The sequence below is a fragment of the Ambystoma mexicanum genome, chromosome 4q (genome assembly GCF_040938575.1).
Source record: "Ambystoma mexicanum isolate Mex_15411 chromosome 4q, UKY_AmexF1_1, whole genome shotgun sequence".
Classification (NCBI taxonomy): Eukaryota; Metazoa; Chordata; class Amphibia; order Caudata; family Ambystomatidae; genus Ambystoma; species Ambystoma mexicanum.
This window is the reverse complement of record NC_090928.1, coordinates 252,066,694-252,088,429: the sequence shown is the minus strand read 5'-3', so window position 1 is coordinate 252,088,429 and position 21,736 is coordinate 252,066,694. Positions and strand designations below refer to the sequence as shown.

Below are 21,736 nucleotides of genomic sequence, written 5' to 3'. Positions count from 1 at the left end.
GCCGGATCTTAGGTGCTGGAATCCACCGCCGTAGACGAATCCCCTGCAGTCTTCATCGAAGATGTTCTTGTGACCGAAGTGACTTAACGGGGGATAACCGACAAGTCGGTATAAGATAATGTATTTTCTGTAAGAGCTCTGCTATAGGGTGACCAGTTATCTGAGGGACCTCGGCGCGTGAGGGATTTTGGGTACACTACGCGTCACGATAGGGATAGTGTTACAGACACGCCTACGCCGATGTTCCCTTTCGGTCCCCGAAAGACAAGATGCAATACTCCGCGGTTACCACTGGATGTCGGACTATATGCACAGCATGTGATTCTAAACAGATTAACAAGCATCAGAATAATATCTTCTCTGCGGGTACCTGGAGCTGTAGTTTGGGCATTGTGCATTCTCCAGAGTTGTGAACAGGCCTATGTCTGGATAACCGGATTCTGCAAAGACGTTTTGTAGAATGTGTTCTTGCAATCGCCACTCGTGCTCTATGGGTGGGTTCAAGTCTCCGAGTTTGTCTGCCAGAAGATTGTGTTCCCTTGGAACATGTGACAATAGGAACAGGTCATGTTTGAGTGCCCACTTCCAAATGCTCTGACATTTGTATAGCCCTGGAGAACCAGTGGCCACCTGTTTGTTAAGGTTGTACAAGGCCATGGTGCAGTTTGTAAGGACCAGAATTGTCTTCCCCTGTATCTTGGTTTTAAAGGCTTTGGACACAGCAACTAGTTCCAGCAGATTGATGTTTCTGGTTGCTACGATTGAGACCACAGGCTGTGTGCTCTCAGATCTAGGCGGTGAGCTCCCAAACCTGACAGGGATGAATCTGTGGCGAGACTGGCTTCCACTGTGGGGTGGTGAAGATTTGTCCCCCTAACAGGGACACATGAGGATACCTGCAACACAGAGTCCCTTGCTGACTGGGTGTAAGTGAGATTTCAAATTGAATGCTTAATCCCCTTTCCTAGTGAACCACCCCCAGCACTTTCTGCTGGACTTCTAGACCTTTTTCTTTTTATCCTGAATGAGGGGAGCCTTCCCCTCCCATCTTTCATTCTGATCTGCTCTGACTTTAGAAACAGTTTTCTTTGTTCCACCTTTACAACAGAGTCGGCTTTCCTCCACATTTATTTAAAGGCATCAATGTTTCGCTTTTGCAGTACACATCACCATATGTACAGTGGTGCCGGGAACCCTTTGAATTCTCCTTTGAGATTTTCACTATGCTTAACTACTATTCTTAAGCATAGAGGGATACACGTATCCTTCGTAAAACTTTATCCTTTGAGAGATTAGCACACCCCCACCTTCTTGGAGCGCTAAGAGGATACTCCGTATCCCCTTCTCTCTTCTACTGTGACATTTTAGTCATAGTGACAACCCGACAGTGATGGCTGGTGGCAGTGGATGTGTTTTTACCAACTATTGTGCTATTTTTTACCGCAGACTTTATTCAATGTCTCGGTTATGCAGAATATAGCCACCTATGTTCGAACATGGTGGCCCCTTTCTTTTTGTGCCTTTTCTTGTGGGTTGCCCTTTGTTAGCCCTTCTACCATTCTGCAAGGGGGAGGGGTGTGTGTTTTGCCTTTGGCAGGAACCCTTGGGTGTCCCGCCCTAGACTTCAGTGTGTATGCAAAGGCAGGAAAGTAGGGGAGGAGTTTAACACTCCCCTGCACTTTGTCTGCTAGAGTGCCTGAATGGAACAAGTTCCCACTGGGGGACTGGCTGCCCTGATTGGACAGACACCCACCCCTTTCTGCAAAATGCAGAGTTTGCAGAGGAGTGAGTGGGAAAGCTGAATATTAAGAGTGGTTCCAGAGGCAGAAGGCAGGTCTACCACTGGAACAGAAGATCTGAAGCTGAAGACCCTTGCAGTAACTGAAGTGACCACTGCGGACCTTCCTGACCCCGTTTTCTTATCGACAGCGGAGCTCCCACGACCACAACTCCTTCCCTTTGGCTGGTGGGACCAACTAGCCTCAAGACCAACTACAAATCAAGCTATCTCCTGAGGCGCTGTGACTCTTCAGGGCGGCAGACTGAGAATACCAAAAGACAGCCAACCAATTTGCAGTGCAACGCTTAGCAAGGGTGAATCCGTCCAGAAATGATGAGCTCCAGCTGGACCTCTAGAGGCACAATCCCACTCATCTAAGTCCCCCCCAGAGTGCAGGAATTCAGAATCGAAGATCGACCAGGCGAACACTGTCCTATGTTGGAGTTGATAAAAAGGAGCCAAAACCGCAGACAGACCAAGGAAAACTAACAAATACGTGCCTCAGGTCCCCCCTCTCTTGCGCTCTCTCTCTCAATTGCTGCTGTGACATCCCATTCAGAGTCCTTCCTTTTGTCATCAGACTGAGGAATCAGGAGACCGGGCCCATTGTTGCTGCCCAGAGGAGAATCCAGCTAAGTTTGCTTCTCCTAACCTAAGGTACTGTGGGGCTAAAGGTAGAACTTGCCTTAAGCCGAAGTATCAGTCCAGTGTGACTAGAGTGAGTGAAGAGATGTCCACCCTACCTCTGGCTGAGGCATTGCCAGCTTGTGTCCCATTAGGGAATCTTTTGCAGAGCCCCCTACTTTGCATTATATTGCTAGACATTTCAAAGCCTGCGCAGGCCAAGGAAGCAGTGTTGCGTGACGCAGCACTGCAGGCGATGCTGGCCAGTTGATACGTAGCACATTGCGCCATGTCCACGCTTTGGATCCTTTTTGAGCAGAGGATCGGAAACCTCTGCAGCAAAGCCTATGCAGGCCAAAGTGTTGTGCAACATGTGTTTAGCGATGCAGGGGTAGCGGCGACCATAAGTTAAGAAAGGGGCAGGCAGTGGGAGCAGCCACTACTGCCATCTACTAAACTTCCAGGCGTTGCGGTTAAGTAGAAGTACGCGTCTGGCTTAACATGCTCCATCTCTTTCCCCTCTTGCGGTTAGCGGTGTTGTGCAAGTCTGTTGTGTCCTGAGGTTGCTGTGCCCCCACACTTAACTGTTTTGCTTTCTAGGTCCGTTCACCCCCTCTAGGTGCCTACTCTACTGTTGATTAGAGTCCGTTGTGGCCACTATGCTCTCACTCTAGGTTCCCAATTCTACTGTTGGTTACTGCTGTGTCCATTTATTCCCCCCCACCTCTAGGTTGATCTGTGTGCGCCCCCAGTCCTCCCTTGTTCTTAGTCCTCACTGTGTTCTTGTGGTGTGATAGCCGCTTCTCTCATGTTCCCCACTGTTGTGACCCCCCCCCCTTCTGTGCATCCTGCGCTGTGCATTGCTGACCTGTACGCCGCTCCCATACTTCCTATTCACACCTTCTATGGTGCTGTATTTCTACCATCTTCTCCAACGGCTACTCTATCTCCTATCCTATCCCTCTCACCAAGTCGGGAAGGATAAAGTTCAAGAGGGATACCCTGGTCTCCAACCCAGCCCTTCCTATTGCCGATAACTACATCAGCGCTTTCTCCAGTCAGACTGGCCAACATCCTCTTTGTTGTCCCCTCTCCAGACATATGACCCCTCATTGTCTCTGTTCGCTCTTTCTCCTCTGCTCCCAATGGGAGGTCTTCTTGGCCTCCTTCCATTCCTCCAAAGCCATCATCAATGTCCATCTTAATGGTACCTTCATGATCCAGGGATCTCAGCCCAATCTCCTCCTGGATAGGCATCTCTCGCGTCTCAACTTCCTCCCTTCTTTTGCCAACCCCTACACCACCTCTCTGGCTCCTCTGCCCCCTCAATCCACCGCCTCTTCTCTGGCAGCCCCCCTCCTCTATGACCCATTTGCCCCCTCAATCTGGCACTTCCCACTCTTGGGCCCCGCTGGCACTTCCATTGGTGGCTCCTCACTCCTGTACCCCACCCTGGAAGTCTACCAAATGTAGCAAACTGCTCCAGGTAGCTACTCTCGCTCTGTCAAACACTCCTCTGACATCTGCCACCTCCTCGCTCACAGAAATGGTTTGCAGCCAGCTTTGTCACACATTTTGACACCCTCCGCCCTGAGGACAAGAGCCCAGAACTAACCAGCCTGCAGGTAGAGTGGCCCTGATCTTTCATGAGAAGGACCCCGTTTACATCATTCCTATTCCTCCTTAGCCTGCAAACCAGGCATTCAATCTCCCCGACTGGCCACCATCTACAGGCCACCTGGCCATGTCGTCCTCTTCCCGCCTCTACCTCATCCTCTCCTCGTAGACTTCAAATCTGGATGCTTCCAAACCCTAGTGTGGGCTCTTCCGCAACCTCTGCGACTCTCTCCCTTTCCATTCTACCCGCTGGTCCGATACTGTTCGATGAGAACATCTAAGTTGTGTCTAGCAGACATTCCCCTCCTTAACCCTCTCGCTACTCCTCTCTTGGACTGACCACTTTCTGCTCTCTTCCCACCTGAAACTTGTCCGCCAGGCAAAGCCCACCCCAGCATTGCCACCTTCCTTCTCGGCCATTCGGCCCATGAAGCAAGTGTCAGTGGCCGGCCGCCTTTGCCTCAACTTTCTCTGCTCCTCCTCCTACTCCTGCGGCTGACTCCCACAGTCCTCTAACCTGCGTCTCTCCATCTCCAACACCTTGGACATCCTTGTCCCAATCATGAGGATCCGTCTGAAGCTAAGCAACTCTTGGTATGACTGACCTAGCCGCCCTGAAATGCAAGTGCAGGTGGCTTGGAGGGAAGTGGAGTGGTTCAGCCGCATTCCCTGAAACTGGCTTGCCGCCTGCTCCAAAGGCAATACAGACTCAGTCTTCTCCAAGAAGAGGGTCCATATTCAAACCTGCGTCTCTGCTGCATTCAACATGGCCAAACTAAATGAGGAAGGAGCTGGCTAATCCGACGGCAGCCTCCACCTCTCCTGTTCCCCTCCCAGCCCCTCTGTGTGGCTCTGGCTTCTCATTTCACCACTAAAACCCAGGACATCCCGTCCTCTACGATTCCTCCTCCCACTCTACCTTTCGCAAGTCCCCTTTGGCCGCCTCTCCATCCTCTTTCCTCCCTCTCTCTCTCTCTCTCTCTCTCTCTCCCCAACACCACCTGACAATGTTGCTAGACAAGTCAGATCTATGAAAAGGTCATCCAAACAGGTGCTCCCCTGCTCTTCCAGAACTATTAAGGACCACATTGCCACCCTCGCTCCAGCCTTGGATGATTTCTGTAATCACTTTCACCACTGGATCTTTCCCGCCTCTCTCCTCAAGCACTCCCTTGTGCATCCCCTCCTAAAAAAAAAAGTTTTCTGCCGATCTTACCTGTCCGCCAAACTATTGCCCGATTTCTATCACTCCATCACAGGGCCATCTCCCAGCTTTCACTCCACACAATCTGTTGGCTGTCTCCATGACCATCAGTCTGGCTTCAGAGCAGCCAGAGGCACGGAAACTGCTCTCCTGAACACCCGTGAAGATCTCATCTCTAAACTTGATTCCAGCTCTCCCTTGGTCCTCATCGTCCTTTATCTTTCCTCTGCTTTTGATAAAGTCCATCATACCATCCTGATCAATCAACTGTGCGAGAACCTGGGCATCATGGATCAGTCCCTGGCGTGGCTTACTTTCCTCCTGGACCGACCCTCCCAGGTCCAGCTTTGGTCCACCTCTCTCCACATGTTGTATCCCCCAGGGCTCTATCCTCTCACCCTTCAATGTCTATTTGGCCCATCTGATCTCCACCTTCTTTTAGTGTTATGAGGATTACACTCCGCTCTATTTCAGGATTCCCTCAGCCTCCAACTCCTTCCTCCCATTCCAGACCGTATATCCGCGATTCAGGAAAGGTGCACCTCCAACGATCACTGCCTCAATGCCAGTAAGACAGACCATTCTCATTGGGACCCCTGCTCCCGCTTTCCTGCTCTTGGACGCCCTCCTCGGGCCCACTAACCTTGCGTTCCGGTGAGGCAAAAAAAACGTCATTTTCGCATCCACCCTCTCCTCATATAGTGGACCTTGCCAAGAAAGCCCACTTCCAGCTGCACCTCAGGCATTCTCTCTTTTCTCACCTTCACCCAGAAGCTCACTGTCTCCAGAGAGCTGGTTCTCTCCAGGCTGGACTACTGCAACAGCCTCTCAAGCTGCCCAACTACCTTTTGCCCGCTGCAACTAAACTAGAACAGGACTGTGCGACGTATCCTTGGCCTCAAGCCCAGTGACCACATCTCCCTACTGGCTCCCGGTGGCTGCAAGGATAAAGTTCAAGACCCTCTGCATTGTCCACAAGGCTTACTGGGGCCAAGGTCCTCACTATATCCAACTCTCTGCCTAAATACCTTCCTTCTAGAGCCCTTCGCTTAGCTACTTCGAACTCAGAGGGCCAAACACTGCTCCAAGCAGAGTCAGGGATAGATCTCGATCCTCTGCAGCTGCCTCCCCCTGGAGCCGCCTCTATTGCCCCTTTCAGACTTGAGCCAGACCACCGGAAATTCCAGCAGCTGCTCAAGACCTCCCTTTTCTCCTTTGCCTTCTCTCGCTTCCTTGCCAACCTACTTGTATACCCGATGACGTCACCCTCGAGAGAGGCTTTCCACTCAACGACATCGACGCACAGCGCCCTCTGCCGAGAAAAAATGTCCGAAGCAGCTAAAGCTGGATGAATGTATCTAAGATGAGGAATACGTTGGAGGACACAATCCATTCGAAGAGTAGATTTAGGGCACAGCTAGTCATCTTAATCAACCTAGTAGCTGCATCAATTTCACTTTTACAGAATTGATCCATTGTGCATGGTCAAGACCACCTCTCAACTAGAGGTTTTCTTCTCACTGTGAGACGACCAGTAGTAGCTTTGGAAGATGTGATTAACCCACTACATATTGGAGACCCTTTTCTAGCCTTCATAGCAAAGGACTAAAAACATTTCCAACTTAATTCAGACAGTTTAGTGTTCGGTCCATCTTTTTCTAGGGCAAGAAAAAAAGGTTAATTGCAAGTCTAAGATAAAAAGGTTATTTAAGAACATTGATTAAAGCTACAAAACATCCAATAAAAAACAAATATGAAAAAGGCACCAGAATGGGAGTCTCCTAAAGGTTGTAGGACCAACATGAATTAGAAGAAGCATCTAAGGGACACGTTTTGAGATGCAACAATTAACTTCAGAGCATTGCAGTTGGCCTTAAGAAATGGAAACATAGCAAAATGCATTAGCGTGTTCAAGCACTTGGAAACCCTAAGTGAACAGTACAAAACCAATTACCCAGTCTGTCATAAAAAAATATATACTAACATGGTGTTCAACAACTAGACTTCTTTGAAGAGGTACTTCCAACAAGTGGATCATTAATATGTTCAATATTTCTAAAATCTTTAGTGCTCTGTTTCAGAACTGGAGTGACTAACATTTCACTATTAATTTGGTGACACTGGAAGTAGTGGTTCTTAGAAAATAGTTCCTGGAACGAAATTGAGGCTAGACGCTCTTTGGATGAGGGTTTTGTATTGAAGACAACAGTATTTATGCATTTCAATGCATTTACAATTTTTAAGTTGACCTCCATGATTTCTGGCAGCAAAACTATGTATACGAGAATAAAATGTATTCATACTAACCTGTTCCCATATTAATTCTGCCAGTTGATCGATGAGTGTTCCTATTTCTCTAAATTCACCAGAGTACTTCACATACGCCCAGGCGCAGAGTGAAAGAAGTGCTGCACCCATGATTAGATTACACAAGACTGCTATTGTGTTCAGGCCAATAAAACCAGTCAGTCCTGAGACAATGTACGTTGCAAACATAACAGCAAAAAGTGTGGCTGGGGTACGTGCAGCGTAGAATATGTTTTTGCCATCATTGTGCTTTATGAAGTTTGCATAGGTTTCATCTATCTCTGCTTCAAGCTGTTCCTGATAACGCTGGCAAAACTCCTCGCCTCCCATCTTTTTCACTGAGCGGAACTGTTTGACAGCAGTCTCTTTCAGATCCTGATGCCTTCGATCCAAGTCTGAAGGTGCAATGTAAGGCTTATCTCCACCACACACCTGCAGACAAAAAAAAAAAAAAATGGAAAACAGTAAGATGGCGTTTGCTACATTAGATTACTTTTGAAAAAAATATGCATTTGGTATGTATTTTTCCTAGAGAGCTCATTTAAAATGGGTGTGCAAGTGAAAGTTGGCAATAGTGGATGTGTGGCTCAGCTTTTAGGAATCCCTGTTTGATGTCATCGCACAGCCAGGGAGTTGCTGGTGTTCGCACAAGTTCATGAGAGGGCCTTTGTACATGGGAAGGGGCAGGTCTGGTAAAGTAAAGATGGTTGTGCCACTCAAATCCTTGCAGTGTCCGATTGCTTCACTGGGTCCCCCGAAGTCTCTCCACAGCAATACAATGGAACCACATCAAAGTGTTTGTCGTAACAGGAAGGTGGGATGGAGTTCCGGCCCATATTACTAAATAACAGCCTAATGAAAGTACTTCTATTCAGCCTGGACACTCAAGTTCATTCACCCATTTAGGTGAAGGACACTGACCCAGCATAAGCACATTAGACTGCGGTCCACCAAACTAATGGCAGAGTGGGTAGGCCTTCTAGGCTTAGTTTTCTTGAGAAAAGAAAGCAGTTCAAAATAACCAGCTTTATGTATGGAGGGAGCGCTTAAAGTGCTTTGAGACCTTGATTAGTGGCATTGCTGGGAACATAAGTTGAAAGAAGCATCACCACTTTCAGCAGAGCACAAGTAAAAACCTATTGAATTTGGCAACGTGTTATCAAAGTGACTGCTTGTTCTCAGAGTGCTTCATGAAGCTTCAAAAAATTCTGGAAAGGCACAAAACCAGTGTAAGTTTGAAGGCTTTTAACAGGATTTGACAAGCAACCATGCTAAACCATGCCCTGATCTCCAAAAATGTGGCCCCTCAGCTTTGGGATCAAGGATTGTGTTATCCTATATCAGTACCTTCATTGGGCTCAACCTACAAAGAGCATAAGACTAGCAAGAAACCAAGGACATTTCCTCTTGCCTTCCCAACCGAAACATTAAATAGCAACTTAAAGCTTTTGCAGACATTCCCTAAAGATGGGTTTCTTCAAGTCTTCCAGAATGCTTCCCTCTTCTTGAGACTGCAAAATCACTTCTTTAATATTCAAAGAGCGGTAACCAGCACTCACAAAGTCAAGCCTTGTATCCTTACACTGAGTTGCAAAACAAGTACCCCAAGCTCTGGTCATGTCCTAACTGGCTAGTGTCAATTCCCTTCTCTCGATGTCCCGACGCCTCCTTGGAAACTCTGAAATCACTCCAGCATTCTATGGCACACATAGGACTAAGCAAATTCCACAAAACTCTGATCCTCTATAGACTACCTCTTCACGAACGCATCATGTCCAAGACAGCCTCCATCACCTAGAAGACATCGTCAGACTAAAAGAATTGCAAGAAGGAAAAAAAAACATGAAACCAGTCTGGCTATGCACCGTCTCAAATAATTAGCCAACTCGCTGATATCATCCATCCTACACTTCAGGAAATCCCTCAAGAGCCTAATCTTCAAGAAACATCTTGTCTATACTGAACCCTACTTCTATCCCTTCAACGTCTCCCTGGGAGCCAACCCCTCCTGTGGTTCCTAAACCATTCTAGCTACCTTCATTACCCTCCTCCCGCACCCTCTGTACTGACCTCTCTTGCTTCCCAGCTAGGCTCACTTCATACATTTCATAAATACTGACATCATAGCAAGTTACTTGTGTATGAGGTGAAAGCTACTTTTACTCTGAAAATCAGTGTTGAGTGTCTACTTATTATTGTACTTTATTTAGAAGAGTGCCTATTTGGTAGAATAATGCATTAGTCAGTGGCCTAGAGTTTCGAGAGCTAAGACACTTAACGAAAGGTTAAGGAATGTTTTGCTGTCAAAACCAGCCCTTTTTAATGTGACAAGTCCAGCATTTGACGGGGAGAGGGCGGGTATCAGATTACAATTAATCACCCAATAAAACACTCTGCACAATATATACTGAAAATACATATACTCTTCAATATAAGTAATGTGCTATTAAACCACAATTTAAATAAGTACCTTTAAAAATGTTAGATGTTAAACAGTAAAGGGTCTCTAAAAAGACCACTAAACAGTAGAAAGCCACAGTGAAGCATAGTACTACCTACTTTGTAAGGCTTAATTGTAGCACTGCAGACCTGCATCAAGTAGGTTAGAAGAAAAATAAATTATCAAATCACAGGTATGTAGTAAAAAAAATACAATTATTGCTATAAACCCCATAGGACCCAAAATGCAACAAAAAGGCACAGGCAGCTTACATGTGTCAGACTGTGTTTATGAGTAAAAGATAAGTATGTAAATTACAGCTCGCAGGTGCAAGGCAGGTAGCAAAAATTAGTTCAGAGAGACCACACTTAAAACACTTGAGTATAGGCGCATTATAAAAAATATATCAATCAAGACCACAATAGCTTAGGCCCTGGTGCCAAAATTAAGAGGCATGAAAAAACTGATTGTTGCACAGTTGGAGACAGGACCGCATAAGAAGATGGGTTGGGAAGGAATGAAAAGACTGCGCCCGAGAGCCAGAGACCTGGGTGAACAGGACCTACGACAATCTGTCACCAGACCTTATGCCCCCCCCCCAGATGACTGCAGCAGATATTGTCTGGGACGGATGGATGCACAGGTAATTTCTGGAGTCAAGACTGGGTCTGGTTAGATGGTAGGTCGGGTTACTGTGAGAAGAATTTCAGGAGGGGCAAAATCAAGGAAATGGCCTATGCTACTCGGACAACCCACAAACAGGGTACCATAGCATCTAAACCTAAAAGGTTCTGCGTGTACGCCCAACAATACTGCAAGAATACCCACTTAGTAAAACTAGGCATACAGATATGGCACAGAACCAGTGAAAAACTCTATAACAGAGCCTATATTGTCACAAATATCCCTAGCAGCAGTGATGACAGATCGAGGCCTGAGGGCCAATGTGAGAACCAATTGGGAGACATGTGGAGTAATAACTATAGGAGTCTTGTGAAAGGAAGGTACATGGTTAAGCTTCAATGAATTACAGGCCCTAACAGGCATACACAAGGGAAAATACCTTATACCAATCCATTGTAAACATGATTAAGAGGAGGTGGCCAGGGATAGGTGAGGGCACAATAGCAAGTGACAAATAGAAACAATGAATAATATCTCAGAAGGGGGACACGCAATATCATGGTTGAATGATGCACTCAAACAATTGCGCAAAGCGCGAACTACAAACCAGGGCAAGCTGGGAAACAGAACTGGGCAAGAACTTCACGGACAAGGAATGGCAAAAAGTAGTAAACTACAACAAGGAGGTCTCCAGGAATGCTAGATTTCAACTAATACAAATGTACATAAGGCTAAGAGCATACCTGACACAGAATAGCCAGATTTAAAGGTGCAATTAAGCAAAGCTGCCCAAAATGTAGGGAGGAAAATGAATGCAGGAATGCTTCACATGTTTTGGTAATGTCCAGTCATAGCAAAGTTCTGGAAAGACACTGCACAAAAATTATCCACACGGCGCATTTGACTGAATGTCTAATCAATGGGGGCATTTATACTGGGGATCTTCCCGAGCGCAAGGAACGGAAAGGCGCTAGGAAAATTGAAAGACCTAGCATATATACTGGCAAAACACTGTATAGCAATGGAATGGAAATCGCATAAAGGCCTGTGAATAGCAAGGTGGTGGAAGGAACTACAAAAATGACTGAGACGGAGTTGTGGAAGCAAGCAGCAAGGGGGCAAGACCCTGGTGGAGACCTGACACAATGGTCAGAGCTAACAGTGTCCCCGTTCATAACAGTACAAGTTAAGACGGGAACGTAACACTCAAATTGGGCATAGTGGACAATGTGTGAGAAACCACGCTGAATACAACATTGTTACTAGAGATTACAATTTGGCTGAGTTAAGGGGAACAGGTGGGTGTGGCAACAGATTAGAGTTGAGATAAAAAGAACATAGTAGATCAAATTAGATGTATACAAATGTGTATGCAAATGCTACAAAAAGTAATACGCATTTATTTTAATGTATTTCCAAAGTCAAAAATACAAAAAAGGTAGCAGGCGCCCCTCTCTCGAAAGAACAAGGCATGATAACCTGTTCAGTGGTTATTAACCACATTGAGAGTTCGCAGCCATTGCTTTTTGCTCACTGTACCTTCACAGATGGGAAATATCCATTTGCATATCAGTCTTTGTCCCGCCCACAAGGGCAGTCCAGCACCGAAATGCTATGGCAATTCCTCTCTGAACAAGAGTACCATCAGCAACCCCATACACGTGTTTCAGCCTTGTTGGGCATCATCAGTGAGGTGAAGCTGAGCCTCTCTAAGCACAGTGAGCAGGGAGTCCACGTCTGGTTGCCCCCAGGTAACCTAGGGTGACCAACCCCAAGTTCCTTTCATAAATACAAACCACTGAACAGGTTATCAAGTCTGTTCTTTCGAGAGAGGGGCGCCCGCTACCTTTGCAAAACTATTTTTCAAGGAACCTGGGATTGGTAACCCTAGGTCTCCTGGGGGCAACCAGACGTGGTCTCCCTCTCACTGTGCTTAGAGAGGCATCAGCTTCACCTCACTGATGATCCCCAACAAGGGTGAAACACGTGTATGGGGTTGCTGGTGGTACTCTCGTTCAGGTTGGAATTGCCATTGCATTTCGGTGCTGGACTGCCCCTGGGCAGGACAAAGACTGATATGCAAATGGATATTTCCCATCTGTGACGGGCACAGTGAGTAAAAGCAGTGGCTGCGAACTCTCAAGTGGTTAATAACCACTGAACAGATTATCAAGTCTGTTCTTTCGAGAGAGGGGCGCCCGCTACCTTTGCAAAACTACATTTCCAAAGTCATCCCTCTGGAGAACAGGGACGACAGAGGTTAGCCAAACCCAATCAAGGTCAGGCAGCAGCGCAGCAATGCTTAGTCTCAGGAGGGTGCAAGAGTGGTTTAGGACAATGAGTCCACACAGAGCAACAACAATTCTAGTTCGACGGGTAAGGAACAAGTTACTTACCTGTAACTACTGTTCACCAGCATGGGTATCTTCAAAGATTCACATGAACATTCCCAGTTGTCAGACTGGGAATCCTCCAATATTAAAAGCTGTTTCGCTTTGAAGGCAAAAACTGCTAGTCACTTATAGAGTCTATTGCTGGCATTTTGGATTGTACTGCCCAAGCCAAGGGCATTCATCCTCCTAGGCTTCACCCCCTGGAGGTGGTCCTCAGATTCAGAGGCACACACACAGGGGCAGTAATACCAAGAAGAGCCACAGATGGTGTTCGGTAAGAGTTTCATAGAAATGGTAAATCTTCCTGACCTGGGTCAACCCCAGAACTTTTAGCTTTACTGGTGGATTATTTTTCTTGAATACCTCCGAGTGGGAAACTTTTTCACACTCTCAGAATCTTTTACTCTTTATGGGTGACTCTCCATCGTGTCTTTTTGAAGTTATCCTCTTTAACAACTTTTTGGCAATACGTGCCTGTTGCAGGGTTGCCCTAGGGGCTCCCTTTTAAACTTTCGCTGGATAACCAAGAGAACTACAGTTCCCAAGGGTAGAAAGGATCTTTGGATCCCTTTACTTTTTGTTAGGTGAAACCAGCACATTCCACCTTATGTGGAGTGCTGAGGAGATGCAATGTATCACCCTTTTACACTAAAACTAACAATTCTGTTACAGGGACAAGCTTACCTTCAATGGCTGGTGGCAGCGATACCTTGTATTCATTTGGTGCACCTTTACCGGGAGCTGTGTTCACAGCTCCAGTAAAGGCACATAAAGGTGATCATTTTACCAAAACTGACAGTCTTTTTTCCGCCATTTTAGTTTTTGTCTCTTGTTCGTTTCCCCTGATATCCAGGGCAGGAAATTCCTTTGTGCGATTTTGATCTTCAGTGGGAGTCCCCTGGACTCCCTGCCCAGGCCCCAGTCTGTCTGCGAAGGCAGGAAGCGAGGGAGAAGTTCAAATCTCCACAGCCCATGAATGGTGACAAAGCCCAGTGGCGGGCTGTCTTTCCTGATTGGACAACCAGACCGCCCCCTCTTGTAAAATGCAGGGAGATAATGCAGAAGGTGTACTGTAGTTCCTGTTAAATACTGCAAACCTGGAAGCTGAAGCCAAGTCGACCACTGAAACCGAAGAGGATGAAGCAAAAGCGGCTGAACCTATTTCCAGTGACCGGAGAGCCTGCTGTAGCTCTACGTTCCAATCGACCTGGGGACTCTGAAAACGACGACCCAGAACCTCGTGAGACCCACTATACTCAAGACCTGCACTATGAGCCACCCCACGTGTTGCTGCGACCTTGCGGGCGAAAATGCCCTGGGACCTCGAGCCATTGCGCAGTGCATAGTCTACCGAATTCCGAATCTTGCTGAAACTTCATGGCCATCTTGGTGGCTCTCCAGAGACACAAATCAAGTCCGAAAATTCCCAACAGAGTGCTGGACCTTTGTAATGAGAATTCAACCGCAATTCTGTCTGCTTCTGTGCTCCTGTAAAAGGCGCCAAATCCGCAGAACCGCATTCAGCCGTGAGGAATACCTTGCTTAGAGCCTTATTCCTTGACCCCTGCTGCAATGTTCCTTCTGAGGTCTTCGTTTCAGTCACCACAAGGAATCCACTGCCGGTTATTTGGCTGCAGATCCTGAAGTTCTCCTACTGCAAAAATCGTCAATGCTGAAGTACTGTGTTGGCTTGGTTATGTACTTACCTTATGTCTCTTAGGATTTCTGTGCAGCTGTTGGTTGTTTTCTGTGATGGGGAGGCCTCCCATCCAGTGCACCCAGTCCCACTGCTAGAATTCTGCTAGGGTGTCTTCTGCGAAGCCCCTGGACCCCTTTTCTAACTCTAGAAGTAAACTACTCACCTGTTTGCCCAGTCTTCCTAAGGAACTGTGACTTTCTACTTAAGAACCTATTACGACACTGTTGGCCACTAGTCCCTAGTGACTCTCCCCCCACCCCCTTCTGCCACTGAGAACACTCATGCTCCAAGACTAAGGATTGGGCCTTTTGCCTAGAAAAGAAAGTACGTGTTTAAATGTTACTTGTAAAGAGTTAGTTGGTAACTAACTCTAAGAGTGAACAAACAGTTACAAAAGTTCTTACTTACCTTGGATGTGTGATTCTCTATTCTCAAAAGTATGGTTAACATCTTTCCTTCCTTAGAAACCGTTATGCCACTCTAATAGAAAGTTGATGCGAAGGGAGATTACAATCCCGTGATTTGGTTGCACCTCTTCCCAAAAGTAATGTTGGTTTCACCAGATTATTCCTGCTAGGATAATTGTGTGAGTGTCCCCCAACTGGGTCTTGCGTCCCCCGACTTGCTGTTAGCCTGTCCAGAATAAGTCTGCATTAGGTTGTTGCCCAACTAGAATAGCTGTCATTCAGTAAAGTGTAACATTGGATTTTGCTTTCCCTGTGCTGTTGTAGACAGAGTCGGAGTCTCTTTGGTTCTAACTTTCCCTTAGAAGTCATACATAAGTTACTTGTATAGCTGGGAAAGATCTAACCTGGACTTCATTGTGAGGTAAAAAAGTATATGGGGTTTAACTTACCTTGAGTTGGCTCTGTGCCAGCCAAAAATAAGTTCCCGGAGTAACTGCTTATCTCCATCTGTGTTCCACTGATCTCAAAAGCACCTGTAATTGAATATTACAGCCTTAGGTTTTACTCACCTATTGTAACCAAGTACAAAAGTAGTTCTAGGTTTTTACTATACCTGGAATAAGTGTTCACTATTCATAAAAAAGTATATTGTCCAGTTGAGTGATTATGTGATTTACTGCTGAGCGTCACGGTACAACTTGTAGTGTTTACTGCCCCTGAATTACTGAAGGTAATTATGAAAGTAACCATTGGTTTTACTCCCCTAGAATAGGTGACCTATACTAAATTTGTATGAAAAGGTTTGGACTTTCCTATAACTACTGTTAGGTGTTCCAACTAAGGTTTATGCTTTGGTCTGTGAACCTTCAAGCAAAGTGTGGTGTTTTAATTGTGATTACATATAATGTGTGACAGCACTTATTTACCCCTAGATTTATCTGGGCATTCCTGGATTTAAATAAATCCTTTATTTTTACAATAGTGTTTCTTTGGACGATTTGTATTACAATTTCATTTGTACTGATTCTACAGCCTACTCTCCCTCCTTAGAGCCTAGCTGCTCTGTCTACGCTACCATGAACTCAGGTGGTACAGCATTATACTAAGAGTGGAGTCTTGTACTGCCTCAGTTGAATGATTTTACTAAGCCCTTAGTTGGACTTTAGAAAATCTGTCCTAACAGAGGGGTAGAATGGAGGGTTGCATGTAAATCCATGCAAGATACCCATGCTGGAGAGTTAAAAAGGTAAATAACTTGTTCCTTCTCCGGCATGGGATCTTACATGGATTGGCATGCTCATGAACATGATTATAGAACAGTACATAGACAACCAAGGTCGGTGGCACAGGCTCAACAGAAGCAAGACAATGACTCACCTCTGCAACACAATTTAAAAAGGTTGCGAAGCACCGTCTGACCGACAGACTTAACCCTGGAATCCTTGTTGATGCAGTAGAATCTTACAAAGCTACAAGTCACCCTCCATGTAGCAGCTCTGCAAATGTCCAGCAAGGGAACTGACCGAAACGCTGTACTAGCAGCCACGGCTCTGGTGGAATGGTTTGTCTTCCTGGCAACGGCTGCTTGCAAGCCGGTGGCAATACTTGATGCAGCCAGAGTGCCACCTGAAAATGGAAGCCTCAGATGTCTGTCCCTTGCCCCAGGGTGCAAATGTCAAACTAAGAAGTTGTGCGAAAAGTCTTAGTGCATGCGACAGAACTTCAACGCATGCATCAAGTCCAGCAGATGTAAAGCCCGTTCTGCAGGATAGTCATGATTGGGGAAGAAAACGGGCAGATCTAAAGGCTCATGCAAATGCAAGTCCGACAGAACCTTTGGCATAAAGGGACAGGTGAGTCCATAGCACCACCTGTTGAAAAGACAAAAGGTGGTTTGCAAGAGCCTTCAACATGTCTGGCCGAAGTGATAGCCACCAGTTAGGCAGTCTAAGACAAACTTCAGAGCCTTGTGAAGAGGTTCAAACGGAGGACTCAATTTTTACAGAACATTGAGCTCCCATGCAGGGGCTGGAGCCTTCACAGAAGGTAATGCTCTGAATAGACCACAAGGAAGGCCTGCTAGGCATAGAGTGTATCTGGAGATAGCTGCCAGGTGTGTCTTGATGGAAGCATGAGCAAGGCCTGCCTTTGCTAGGGAGACCAGATAAGGCTGGATCTGAGCACCTGTTATGAGACGAGAAGAACACCCCTATGACGCACACAGAGAAGCACTTCCTTTTGTGCTTATAGCATGGCAGGGTAGAGGGTGCCCTAACTTTAGCTAGAATATCCTTACATTCTGCAGGCAATGAGTAACAGCTAAACTCTAGGTTTGCAGGAGACAAGCCGATAGTTACAGGGCGCTGGGTCGGGGTGGAGGGCCGACCCTCTCTCTGGAGAGGTCTGAAAGAGGAGGCAGCTTGATGCAAAGGGCAACAGACGGGTGTAGAAAGCCTGAGTACCAGATCTGCCTGGGCCATGCTGGAACAATGAGCATCATCTTGCTCTGGGTATGTTTCAGTGCCCTTATCACTTGCAGAATCAGGGGCATTGTAGGGAATGTGCAGATAAAGCGTCCCTCCCAGGGGAACGAGAAGGTCGTCCTCTTGACACCTTGGTTGCAGGTACCATCAGGTACCCCACCTCGATCAAGAGAAGAACTGATGAAGCTCCCACTCGAGGCAGGATCATAGTTCCCTGCTGAATGAATCTACAATAGTATCGTGAATGACTGCCAGAAGGAATGGAATGAGAAACATCTGAGCTATTGCCAATTTCCATATTAAATGCGCTTCTTTGGACAGGACTCATTTGGAAAAGGAACCCCTCCTGCTCTTCAAGGACTAGACTGAAAAATGATCCTGCATGTGTAAACAGTGCATGAAACAAGCTCATCTCATCTGGTGGAGTCTTAGGATGGCAGGTCCACATCAGGGGCTCACCGGAAGTTGGAATCAGATCAAACTCATTGTTACCTTGTGAGGTGTCAGTGTATGGATTAGTGCCCATGTCTGAGGGTATCCACATGGACAGAAAACAGTGAGGCTGAGGTGTAGGAAGAGGTGGCACTAAATGAGTCCTCGGCTCTGATGGCAATGGTGGACTCCTAGAGGGAGCAGCCAGTGGAGGCAGACGCTGTTGCAGCTCAGACTCCAAGTTTTGTATGGTAGATATGATGTCCAAGGACAAGTTCCTAGGTGCTGTTTCCATGGGTGCAGCAGGCAAATGCCCAGTTAGAACTGGTTGAGGAGCAGCAGGCAAGGGCACAGCTGGTAGGGTTGGCCTGGCAGGGGAGAGCGACGAGGCGGCTGTGGCAAGGCCTACGGAGAATGCGTTCAGGAGAAGCCTCTACCTCTTCCCGATCAGAGGAGAGCCTCCGGAGGCTCGTCATCTGAAAGAGTGCATGCATGCAGGTGGCAACGCTACGGGTGAACCCACTGATTAGGTGAAAAGCAGCTTTGCTTGGCCTTGGGATACACAAGAGCGCTGGAGGCATCTCCTTGGCCACACTCCCACCTCTGGTGAAGGAGGCGATAAGGGGCCTGCGGTGTGGTCCACTGAGCCAACGAGTGGGGGCGGCTGAGGGCAGCCATAGAGGGGGAGCAACCTTGTGGATGGTTACTACTGTAGATTCAGTAGTCAACGGGACAGTCGATGTAGAGGGGGCAGTCAACGAGGTGGTACACTAAGATTTACGTCAGTGGGTCGGTGATGTCATGGTCAGTAAGTCTGATGGAGCCTTGCGCTACAATTATTGAATGCGAACTAGGACATGATCCTTGGAATGACTGCACTTGGGTGGAGCTCGGCCCAGTCGCTGGCGAGTGACTCATTGGAAAGGTAGTCTACATGTACAGTTTTTCTGACGAGTCAACTGGAGTTGTGGTGGTGGACCCTGCTGTCGTAGATGGAAGTTTGAGAGCAGTCGATTGCAATAAAGTTGGAGCAGGACTTCTTGTCCTATTTAGGTCTCTTCCCCTGGAAGTGTTCTCAACTGATTGACCTCTTAACAGAGGGAGTACACTCAACGGATCTGTTACGCTCACCTGGTTCCCACAGGGGCGTCAATCGGACCCGGACAGCTGCGGTCTCCACCAACGTGATGCGTAGTGCCGAGATGACTGTCTGGACTGGCCCGCCTAATCTCGTCTGCTTGATCCATAGAAGTATTCTCCTGCAAGTGGAGAAAGGGATTTAGCCACCTGTGGATTTTAGTGATGGCCCCTCCCACAGTTCTTGTTCTCCCCTCTTGTCACCTCCGATATTCCCTTTTAGTAACCTCACCTTATGTTTTTAAATGATGAGCTCTCCGTCCTGCATGTCATGCAGGGGCGCGTAGATACCAGTTACTTCGCTGGTGTGAAGGTGCTGGAGGAGTTCGAGGTATATTGACTCCAGGGTTTATAAAGTTCAAAGAGTTCAATATGTCAGATGTTCACTCTTATTCCATTCCCTTGTTGAATTGCAACTGGTTCAAAAGAATATTGCCTGGAGGCAGCTGATGGCGTTCAGGTAAGAGTCTGTATTACCCAACACTGTCCGGTAAAAGCTGCATGAGTTTAACTTCTTTTCTCCCTTTATAGGTGCGGCAAATGAAGATGAGGCTTATTAAAGGGTAATGCCTCCGGTGGTAAATCAGGTAAGCCTATGGTGGTAAGCGATTGTATTTGTCGGCTCTCCTGGCTCACCTTGTTGTTTTCCCCCAGGTGCTGGAGTTCGGCGAAGAAAATGGAGGCAGCGCCGGATTGAAAAAAAATGCTGTGAAGACTGGTGAGAATGGCGCGGAGTGGCAGCTGGCGATGCGACGCGTGCAGAAATAATGTCCTTTTCAAGTTCGAAGACGTGATGGATCCGGAATCAGGTAAGGATTGAAATAATGTCGGTGTTCTAACCTTTTCTTCTTCTTTCCTCTTTTGCTAGGAGCTCTGGATTCGAGACGGGCGTGGCTGAAGACTGGATGCTGACTGCAGGCACGGAGAGCGTTACGCTGCTGGATGCAGAATAACACGAAGCGTGTGCTGATCGGGTGTGTTTTAAATAGCCTCCAAAGTAGTTCCAGGTAAGAAGTTCCCCAGAACCACACCCGAGTAAAAAAATAGTCCCTGTAACAAAACAGTCCCATCCAAGCCTCACGTTGGCTTGGATTCAGTTGCAGCATGGTCTGCATGAGGTAAGTAATGTCTATGAGCCTGGCGCCTATGGCGCCAGGACTGAACCCAGACAGCCCCTAGCCGGGACTTTAATAAATATCTGGATGCCTGCTCCTGGGGCTGATGGGCTTGGTCCGGATGCCAGGGGGTAGGCATGACAGGATCTGATCACCCGGGCATAGGCATCACTATGCACTGAGACCGTGTCAGAGGCCTTGGCAACTTCCTCCAGCCAAGTCATCAACCTTCTGTGATAATCCCGCTGAGTTTGAGAAGACTGGCAGACGGAACAGTTGTCCCTGTCATGGTCCAGCTGCAGGCAGTAGAAGCATTGGTCATGCTGATCAACAAAGACGTTCTTCAGGTACACTTGGAGCAGGCCCTGAAGAGACTTCGTGATGGCGACTGGACAAGGACTCAAGAAAAAAGATCCAACGATGGAATGGATCTTTACCAGCAACGGGTCCCCGCTGCCAGATGGTGCACTGTGACCGCCAATCAAAATATGTCTCACATAAATACTGGAATCAAGATTTGATGAGTGAAATCTGAGGACTCCTAAAAGAAACAATACAGTGAAAGTCTGAGGAGTATCTCTAGGGGTGGAGCTTAGGACGACGAATGCCAGGGACTTGCACCACATGACCCAAAACTACAGCAATAAGACTAAGCAACGTGCAGTTTTTGACTTTAAAGTGAAACTGATTTTAATATTACTGAGGATTCCCAGCCTGAGAGAATGAGAATGAGCATGTGAATACATAAGATCCCATGCTGGAGGAGTACAAAAATATACAAATGTTTTAGACCTTTTAAACCCGCACTAAACAAGAAAAACCTTTAGTCAAATAGTTTCACAACACTATAAAACATATATACATTCACACTGGGGCGAAATAGAATAGCATTGATTCAATGACCACTGAAACATAGGCAAGTTCTTGGATGCATTACAAAATTATGGTTCCATGTGATAAAGTGTGGCAAAAATTGCTGTTGTAACAAAATATTGCGGCAAAAATGCTGTGGTTTTTGCGCTGAAATCCATGTAAAACAAGCGGGGACACCCCCACAGCCCCTGCTCCCCTTAAATGGTATAATGGGGCACACTTACGGGGTCAAACCACAGCATTTTTGCCGCGATTTTATTACCCGATACCAAAATTATATGATATGGCATTTATAATGCGCCTGTACACAAGTGTTTCTAGGTGCGACAAGCAGGAGGGGGGAACAGGGAGGACAAAACAACGATCTTACTAGGCTGTGTCTCATTCAGATCGGCACGCGCAGGGAAGGGGAAAGGGGAGAAGTGCAGGTAATCAAAAGTGCGGACAGTGGGTGGTTCAGTGCAGGTAGTCGGAAAGTGCAGCCAACGGGTGCTCATAAGTGCAAAGAGAGGGGACTGTAGGGTTACAGATACAAACTGCAAGTGCTGGGGGAGCCAAGAGGCAGCGCGAGGTGCAACTAGATAGGCAGGGACCTGGGAAC

General features: G+C 47.0%; 1 protein-coding gene across 3 annotated transcripts in view; it reads right to left on the bottom strand.

The window, feature by feature from the left end:
* Window positions 1-21,736, bottom strand: part of ATL2 (atlastin GTPase 2) — an 822,570-nt gene that overhangs the window by 98,715 nt on the left and 702,119 nt on the right. For all 3 annotated transcript variants that reach the window (XM_069607814.1, XM_069607813.1, XM_069607815.1), the window contains one exon: window positions 7,533-7,964. In XM_069607814.1, the coding sequence (XP_069463915.1) occupies window positions 7,533-7,964 (432 nt within the window). The remainder of the gene's footprint in view (window positions 1-7,532; window positions 7,965-21,736) is intronic.